This window comes from Zerene cesonia, chromosome 5 (genome assembly GCF_012273895.1).
Source record: "Zerene cesonia ecotype Mississippi chromosome 5, Zerene_cesonia_1.1, whole genome shotgun sequence".
NCBI classification, from domain to species: domain Eukaryota; kingdom Metazoa; phylum Arthropoda; class Insecta; order Lepidoptera; family Pieridae; genus Zerene; species Zerene cesonia.
In genome coordinates this window covers 7,560,927-7,570,458 of record NC_052106.1, presented here as the reverse complement: position 1 = coordinate 7,570,458, position 9,532 = coordinate 7,560,927, and the positions used below count along the sequence as shown (strand labels likewise).

General features: G+C 32.5%; 2 protein-coding genes across 2 annotated transcripts in view; both read right to left on the bottom strand.

The window, feature by feature from the left end:
- The window catches only part of LOC119840057, a 7,656-nt gene extending 6,594 nt beyond the window's left edge, over nucleotides 1–1,062 (bottom strand). Inside the window, exon 1 of the mRNA XM_038366554.1 lies at nucleotides 821–1,062. The gene's annotated coding sequence lies outside the window, so the exon portion shown is untranslated. The remainder of the gene's footprint in view (nucleotides 1–820) is intronic.
- A 2,843-nt stretch (nucleotides 1,063–3,905) lies between these two features.
- LOC119840217 lies at nucleotides 3,906–7,600 on the bottom strand. The gene is made up of 5 exons (XM_038366730.1): nucleotides 7,474–7,600; nucleotides 7,322–7,412; nucleotides 4,424–7,064; nucleotides 4,210–4,353; nucleotides 3,906–4,139 (listed from the first exon to the last, which is right to left on the bottom strand). The coding sequence occupies exons 1-5, from the start codon at nucleotides 7,598–7,600 to the stop codon at nucleotides 3,906–3,908; spliced, it is 3,237 nt and encodes a 1,078-aa protein (XP_038222658.1).
- Nucleotides 7,601–9,532: the final 1,932 nt, after the last annotated feature.

The following is a 9,532-nucleotide window of genomic DNA, read 5'->3' as shown; positions in this document are numbered from 1 at the left end:
GTAGCTAGATCGGAGATTACCCCTACAACGTCGTAAACACACATATTCACAAACTATGCTTTTAAAATATAACCAGTGAAATTCCCATAAAACTGGGTTTAGACATCGTAAAGCTTCCAAGAAACAGATAGACAGACAGATAAACAGTATATTCATGTATCTACAGCCTTTCACATGATAAGAATTTATTTTGATTATTTTACGAGACGTTTTTAAAAAGTATTTAAGTTATTAAAAATCGATATCGATTATAATTCATAGTGTTTAATTTCAAAATGGAAAATAATGTATATTACAGATTCTCACGTGTATTAGAAATTCTTATTCACCAGGGCAGAGAGTTTATTGTACTCTTTACAATGGAATACCATACTGGTTGTATATATATATTTGAACCTTTATAGCTCAAGTTTCTCTCAACGCTATTACAGATTGAAATCATGAAACTCATAATATTAACAAGATTATTAAAGAAAGTACTTTATTTTCGTTACGGAGATACATGCATTAATTTTTAGACTATTTTCATTACAGTAAATAAATGTAAAGCTTATAATTTGTCAAGTTGTTATTATGAACCGGTCTTTCGATGTTTAGATTTCTCGATTATTTAGATTTCGAATCCACCTTTTTTAAAACCACACAGTTATGATTCTGAGTAATTTTCTTTTCTTTGTATGTTTCAACCACAGATAATTAATGTAATCCTAGAAGTTTCTATCTACTATCTATACTATCATTTGATATTAAAGTTTCCTTTTTCCTTCTTTTTTAAATTAGCGAGAAAAGAATTGATAATTGTTCTTTTCAAGGTACTTACAATTATTTTTCACACTCCAATAGTTACATTATTTTATAATTATTTAATATGATGGTCACATCACTCATCACTGAATCTAACATTATTTGTACTTTTACCACTATTTATTAACTATATCAATTATTCACATGTTATAAATATAAACAACATATTTTATCCGCAAAATACACTGTTATTTTATAAAATTTTACAATCTTTAAACAATAACGGTATAAGATATTGCGAAATTTAAGATCTCGTAAGATGTTTGAAACCTCGTCCGTTCGCGGTCGCTTTAAAATTAACTTTATAAAAGGCCCATTCCATTTCTCTCAAATTTACTTTCACCTAAAATTGATCTGTTGAGCTTCGCAGTACCGCGATTCATTATGAGGTGAAATTTCGTTAGGCGTTTGCAATTTGGCATGTCTAAGGGTATTAAGTGGTTGCATTGTCAGTTGGTACCTTAGTTGCTGTTGATTCTTTGGATTAATATTTTAAACCTGGGTTTTTATCGTGTGCTAATTTTCGTATGTCTATGACTATATACTCGTAGTTATTGATTTCTTTCTGCAATCATAATATTTGTGATTAAAGGTGCTGGGTACGTTGGCAATACATTTTAATAAGATTTTTGTTTTTTTTTTGTATATCGTGGATCTTTGTTTTAGATTTTATCTCTTCCTGAGTAGACGAGGTACCCCTAACTTGCCAATATCACCTACGTATGAAAAATTGTTAGGACTGGACTCACAGATTAAATAATGAATCATTGAAGAATGTGATACACTTACAGTAAAATGCAATAAAAAATAAACATTTAGTTATTACTAAGGTGTTCCGCGAAATAGATAAAACGATTTATATATTTTTATTGTCTCAAAGATTATGGGGAAAGTTTTTTTTACTATATAACTAGCATTCCGTCCGCGGCTTCACCCGTGGCGCCCAAGGGAAAGAGAGACAATGTCAATTTGGTATATATTGCTATGCCTTTCTCGGAACTATATTTTTACCAAATTTCATCCAAATCAGCTGATCTGCAAAAGAGAGAGACAGACAGATAGTGATACTTTCGCATATTCAGTAGGGATAAAGGCCGAAAATTTTAAAACTATTTGTTGCGTATTAATGAATCCTCATTCAGGAAGTGATAGCGGTCATTATTTAAATCTATGATATCAATTCGTCACGTATTTACGGTCTAAATTGCTCTCATAAAATGATTACCTACTATCAAGGTTTGTGTAGTTTGCAATACCTGAACCACAGATAACATAATACTATCCTGAACTATGTTCGTATACAAGGCAATAACGGAGCGTCAACTTATAAAATCTAAGGGCTTATCTCACAGGCTTTAACGTAAGTTGCCAGCAGGCGGGGGCCTTAGAGGGGTTGAGGGGCTGAAGGTATGCTAAGGTAAGGTATATAACAGGGGATATGAACCAATTCAACATCATATTTGCCAAATTAAAAAATTTTCATAAACTTTAAAATATGCAACATAGTGCTTTTTTTATATATATAATAGCAAAAGCATAATAGTAGATAATATTATGTAGATAGATACTACCGCCTTACTACATAGTATCACAAATAGTTACTTACTACATACCTATCAAGTATCTACTGCCTACTTGGGTTGATTAGTACCGACTTCAAATAGATGAGAGCTTATAGTAATTGTTAATTTATTTTCCGCTATCGAGTGACTATTGACTAGGTAAGCGATCGCCACCGCCCATGAACATTAGAGATAGGGCCTCTGGAAATGCGTTGACCGCTTTGAAGGGGTAAAGGATGGAAAGGTTTGGTGACGGAAATAGAAGAATGGACTGGAAAGAGTAAGGAAAAGTGTTCTGTGTTAAGTTCAGTGCTAGTCCTGATTTGTGCTGAAGCGTACTCGACTCCCAAATATAAAAAAGTAGGTAGATGCATGTGATGCAATAAAAAACCAAATATGAAATACTCATTTATTATCGTACGAGTTCCTTGCCATAATTTTAGATAAATAAGTTAAATAATAAAATCATGACTTAATGAATACTTAAAATTAGCTCAAGTGGACGCCATTATACACAATTTTAAAATTTTGTTTAACCCAAACGATACAACAATTAGCACTAACGAAATGGAACCAAAATCGACGTCAATGAGAATTCGCTTATCTTCTATGGCAGGTAAAATTCAATCAAAAACTATTAAAAAAATAATGAATACCAACGAACACAGCAAACATAAAAAAATCATTGCAAGAAAACGGTTTTTTTTTGACACGGTAAGGGCTAAGGAAAAAGTTTATTGCATTCAAAAGCATCATAGATAATTAAATTAAACGCCATCTTAGGTTTTTTTTGTCTATAATACATTGCACACGAGACAACGTTATGTGAAGCCATGAAAATAAGCTATTATTTTATCTATTATTTTTTTTATTTACAATTACGTTAAACATAAAACTTATTAAGCGTACGTTGTGATTTTAATCCAACTTTTACCTAAATATACATCACAGATAAACATATAAAAATATTTGTCGGGTTTCAGAGAAGACGTTTTATTTTCTAACGAATGAATCATGAAGCAAAAAACTCGAATGTTGAAAGGAAACATAAATTTGATTTTCCTGTTGAAATCAACTATTTTTTATGAACGAACAATAAATGAAATACAACAACGATGAGTATAATAAGTATAAAACGAAATTAAATCTAATGATGAAAGAAAAGAAGTGAAGAACAATCATATAAATGAAATCTAGGTTCCCCTTTGAAGAAGATAATAAAGTCCTTTCAAAAATATTGGCAAGCACTTACGCTACGGTATATCCTAAGTATTACTAGTTCTGATAACATCACTGACATTTACATAAAATAATTATTTTGACTAGATATTTCTTAGACAATTATTAATAAGATTTGTATATTGTATAATAATTGTATTTATCTTTACAAATTTACAAGCTTAGCTGTGAAATATTAATGTAATAAACATATAGAAATAAAACTTAAAACACTTTTCCAAAATTACCAGATACACCCAATGTGCCTTAAATCAATTTAAAACCAAAAGTTACACGGAGTAGATCAGCGGCCGAATTTATTTACTTTTTCTTTTCATCTTCATTCTGTTTACTATCTGCGGTTTTATTTTTTTCATCCAGATTATTTTTCAAGTCATTTTCTTTATCGTATTTCTTGTTATTATCTGACGTGTGAGTTTCGGTATCCAAACATTTTTTTACATCTATTTTAATGGGAAATTCCTCATTCAATATTTTTTCAAATTCAATTGCAATCTTACTTACGTTTTTCTTCATCGTGGTATCCGGATAGCTCTAAAAGTATTTGATAATTAGTAATATGTTAAAATGCTTACATCATATTATAGGTGACCGAAATTTTTACTTTCAAATATAGCTTAACATTATTGAAAATCCGTCTAAAATCTTGTATAACTTGATCTATTTCTGTGTAGGATGAGTTTTTAAGCTTCGTCAATATGTCATGCAAACACATAGGATATTTCACAACTTCATAAAACCTTGGAGCCTGAAATGATAATGTTTCATTAATTTATTAATTTTTACAACTATTTAGCCTCATTGTAGGTTGTTTTTACCGTTTTTATATCCATGTCATGTTGGATAAATGAAGCTTCGTTCATTGCAGATAATTTGTTTAATATTATTTCAAACTTTTTAACAGTGGCAGCTGCCAACGGCTTTTTCTTTTTCGGGTGATACCACATGCCAGAGATAGCTAGCTTCGATTTTGTACAATTTTTTTTCTGGTTGTCATCTCTTATATGATTTCCTGATTGATCAAAGTTTGGACATTTCACTTCCTTAGATTCGTCTAGTTTGCTTTCAATTTGTTCTACACCTTCTTCCACAATTTCACTGGCTTTTTGTTCAATTTCAGAAAATTTTGAGACGTCTTCAGTAAATATACTTTGGTTATGACAATATTCCTGTTTTACAGTATTGTGTTCCCATAAAGACGTTTGTGCTTTCATGTATTGATTTGTTGACGAGCTAGAAGGCCAGACATCGTTTCTTTCTAAATGAGATTGTATTTGTTTGCTCTCATTGGAATATTCATCGATTGTACACAAACCTAAAGCGTCATACAAACGTGCTGTATCTGATTTACACCCTTCGTGTAAGAAATCCATTAATTTTGGAGCTGACTGCTTTGCGGCTTCCCACGCTCGGTCAGAAGTCATTGAATTTAAAATATCTAAACAATCAATACCCCTCATTTCTAAGGAAGGCATCATGTTTCGTATTTTCTGCTCTTCATTTAATAAATCTTCCGTTCGCCGAGACATTAAGCAAGGCCAAGATTCTAAATTATATTTTGGTTGGGGTGCCAATGTAACAGGTGAGAATTGGCTTTTAAGTTTTAAAGAATTTACGTCATCGATTACATTCTCATAGATAACATCTTGAGGATTGTTTTGTATAAATGGAGATAAAGGATCTGCCGGTTTTATTGGCACCTTATAACTTCCAGGTTTCATATAAACCTTGGACATCTCATGGAACTCATCATTTTCAGTATCAATAAATTGTACGGGGCCAGAAATATTACTTGGGAGCGTCACAACATTTGATGGAATTTGAATGTTGTGAGTGTGATGAGTTAAAAAGTCGTTAGATTCTTTTTGTACCATCTGACCCCACGCCACAAAAAAATCCCCGTCATCCTTTGTATCACCGCAGCTATTATTTTTTTGAACGTAATTTTTTATTTCAGCTGCTGTAGCCATACTAGGTATTAAAGTTTTCTCAACATGACTCAATGGGATCATTTTCGCTTTTAACTCCTTATCTCTTCGTTGTATCATATCACAAGGTAAAGTGCCGTAGATAGGTTGTCCTGGAGCTTTTCCAAGCTCAGCATCCATTTTATGTCTGAGCTGGTTGTACAATTCCCTTTGTTCTGTATGACACATGTTTTCGAGTGACCTAAAGTCATGTACGTTTGTTATTGTCCACGATTGACGTGGTTTAGCTTCTCTTACATTGTACGGATCGCATTTATACTGCACTTTTTGATAATCAATATCAGTTTGATCATTTAATGGATAAAAGTTTTGCGCGTTCGGTGGTGGTACGACAGGAAATTTTTTATAGCTGACGCTAGGTCTAGTTGGCCATGGACTTTCATTAAAGCTCTGAACGGGCGCTTGGCTTTGATTTTGCATCCAAGGCGGTTGTACCGCATTGTAGGGCTGTGGAGACGTATTGACTGGTCGAGGAGTGCCCACATGTGTTTTAATTGGCTGAAACTTGCTTTGGTTTTGATGCCGGGGAGCTGCAGAATTTGTAGCGTAATAATTATGCGTGAAGCTCTTTTGCTCCATAGTAAATCCGTGATCAAGACATTTGAACGTTTTATAAATATGTGTCAACATTTCTTTAGTTATAGCTTGCCACTGTATAAAGCATTCTCGAATATTAGGACTGTAATATTTATTTTCAATCCTAGAGAATGTGTCGTGTTTTTCACTAAGCAATTCTTTTACGCCCTTCCATCCATCCAAGATTCTAACGAATGAAAATATAAAGTTTTTAATTACCCAGGGGATGCCTTGAGAATGTAAGTTTGCTACTGCGCTATCCGGCTTTTGCACATTCGAACGAGTTTTCGCACAAATCGAATGTATATTTTTAAAGCAAGGTCGATTATGATGAGCAATAGCTATATTTTCAGCATCAGTACAAGCTTCGATGGCTAGTTGCACGATTTGGTTAGGTATTTGGTCATGTATAATAATCTTGTCTAAAGCTGTCAACAGAACCTCCGAAGAACCAGTTGATTTATTCTTATCTTCATCAGGTTGGTTTGTCTTTTGTGTTGTCTTTTCATTTTTTGTATCAGCTATGTTACAAAGTTCTGAAACCATCCTCTCACCTTCGGCAAAGAAATCTAAGCTAGTTGTTGAGTCAGCTCTCAGGTTCCGATCTTGCTTCCTGCTGGGTTCAGTCTCAGTACTAGAATCTTTATACCTCTCATGGTATCTAGGATCGGCACTATAAGCGTTTCGCTTTTCGTGACTCTTTACTATTTTCTTCTTAGCACCAGTACCGATTGGTTCTTGGTTAGGAATGGACCATGAACTTTGCGATCGTCTATCTGGGTTGAGATGTTCAGTCATTGTAGATCGACTGTAGTTTGGAGATGAGGGGCTAAATACAACTCCAACTAATGGTGAATTGGGTGGGGAGCTGAATGTAGGCACAGAAGAGTTATACCTGAAACAATGTACTATTTTTAATTCTTTTTTTATATTATTTTTAATTTTGAATGATGAGATCGCTGCTGCTGTTACAAGGTATTGTTGTATTTTAATTAAGTGCGAAATACCTTACGTTTAAACAAATTATATCGAAATCATTATTTTACCTATTGCAATTAGTTAATAGCTATATAAAAAAAAAACATTCTAATAGTGATAAAAAAGGTATGATATGAATGGCGCGATAGATTTTAAATTTATATTTTTTCATACCGTGTGCTTTGATATTGCTGATTCGATGATTCGTATATGCCGGAAGTTACTCGCCCATAAGTAGACTTAGTTTGTTCAGTTTCTTTTGAACCTGAAAATAAAGATTGAAACACTATAAATGGATTTTTCAAATAAAATATACATATTTCGACAAACATTACCATAGCTTTTCTGTATCACGGAGTACGACTGTTTCCCATGAAAGCTTTCTTGGCTTCTTTCTCTCCCGTCTGCGGCTTCGCGATGGTCATTTGTTTTATCACCACCATATTCTTGCATTTGGCTCGCAATACTAATTGACCATAATATTGCGTTAAGACTAAATTGTTTAATATTTAACTTTTGTAGACTTGTTGATACAGCCATTGGGTCGATCGAAATCAGATTGTCATGACATAAATTTTGAAAAATCTAGATGGTAGCTTACTTCACATTTATATAAAAAATACGTTTAATGATTTTTTAATACATTTTACATACATTAATAGCTCTAAACTACTTTGCGTACTACTGCGAAACATCATTAGATGCGCTTATATAAATCTACAATACAAATTACGTAAAACCAAAAACTTTGTAGCTGATTTCCATTTCTTACCTTATTTATATTTTTTTCAGCCTCGCCAAGAGTCCTAGTTGCTATCAGTACATTCTGAATACAATTAATTGCCTATTCAACGGAAACTCTGTCTGTCAACGCGTTACGGTCCTTTAAAAACGTTAATCTTATAAATAATTGTTAAATTTCTACACCGTTTGGATTTGTTAGGGACACTTTTCTATATTTCTTATTTTATAATGTATTTCTTTATTTAGAAAGTGATTTTCATGATCGTTTTTCTTTCGCCGTTGTGCAATGAGCAATATGTGACTTGCCAAATATTTGAAACCTACCATATGATTCCGTTCATTTGTTTCCTGACGTGGTTTTTACTTTTTATCGAGCTCTATTGCGAACTATTCCATCTATCTATTGTTACCTCTATGGAGAATTTATGCAATGGATGGATAAGTTAATGTGATAGTACAAGCCATATGCTAATTCAGAAATTATAAATTAACAGTAGGTATATTCCGGTCAATTCAGACATCCAAGGGTAGAATAATTCGCAGTGAACTATGTACTACTACTATACTATACTAAATGAATCTGAATAGTCCATATCTAATATCAAGAAAAAGCGATGTATCGTCGCAATTATTTTTGCAAATTAGTTTATTAGTAAAATTTATTCACACCTTCGGTGAATATTTATGGGCCCTACCAGTAGGTGGAGTTTCATTAAAGTTGATGAAATGCAAATAATTAAATTGATCACTAAAAGAACAAAATATATATTTACTAAGCATACATTCAAAATACAATGGTTTTATAACTCATGAATACATCTAGTTCATCTTACTATAATCCCAATAAACGTCGTCAGAAAATTAATTGTCTCCACGTTGTGTTTTATTAATTCTAATATTGATGGTTGCGGAAAAATTTATGGTTGCGGAATATAATGTACTGATCCAATGTCTAAAAATTTTCTAATTAAGCAGCTACAATTGGATTTATATTCAATAGCAGTGACAGGAATGATACGAGTGATTACGTAATACAACATCACTCCCAGTACAATATCTCCCCATATTTCTCTTGCGTCATGCGCTAGTATAACTTAAAAACTGCTAAAATATCAAAGAAATCAAAAACATTTTAACGCATTGATAACTCTATTTATTATCTATTTTATTTCATTAACTATTCTCGACATTTGAAACACTTAACAGCGTGTCTTGTTGTTTGAATTAATTTCTTTTTAAAAGTCTACAGCAAAATTCCTTTAGAAAACCTACAATTTCCAATGTAAAATCTTGAACATAAACATTTAAGATATTATAACATGTTTGCTGATAAAAACGAACACTAAGGTAATCAGTCCATAGATTGAGTTAAGTTTCGCGGAATCGTTGCAGAGATCCTTGCTGCAGGAACACACTTCCTGGCGACCGCCATAACCAGCTCGATGATAGCAGGTATTCTGTAACACAAGAAAAAGTGAAGACTTATGTTCCCTATTGAAGCTTGGAAGGTATTCTTACGACAGGTATATGATTGAATGAAAGACACTCCAAGTTATTTATTTATTTTTTATTTTATTTATAAAAGGTACCTTACAGCTAATTTTACAGTTTTTAATTAATTATCACAATAAATACGCCAAT

Bases quoted from the DNA above. Each gene is read 5' to 3' on its own strand.
- LOC119840217 (XM_038366730.1), bottom strand. From the start codon at position 7,600: ATGCAAGAATATGGTGGTGATAAAACAAATGACCATCGCGAAGCCGCA. The intron at 7,065-7,321 runs GTATGAAAAAAT...ACATTGTTTCAG, and splicing joins CAGCAATATCAAAGCACACG to GTATAACTCTTCTGTGCCTA. The intron at 4,354-4,423 runs GTAAAAACAACC...TTATCATTTCAG, and splicing joins ATGACATGGATATAAAAACG to GCTCCAAGGTTTTATGAAGT.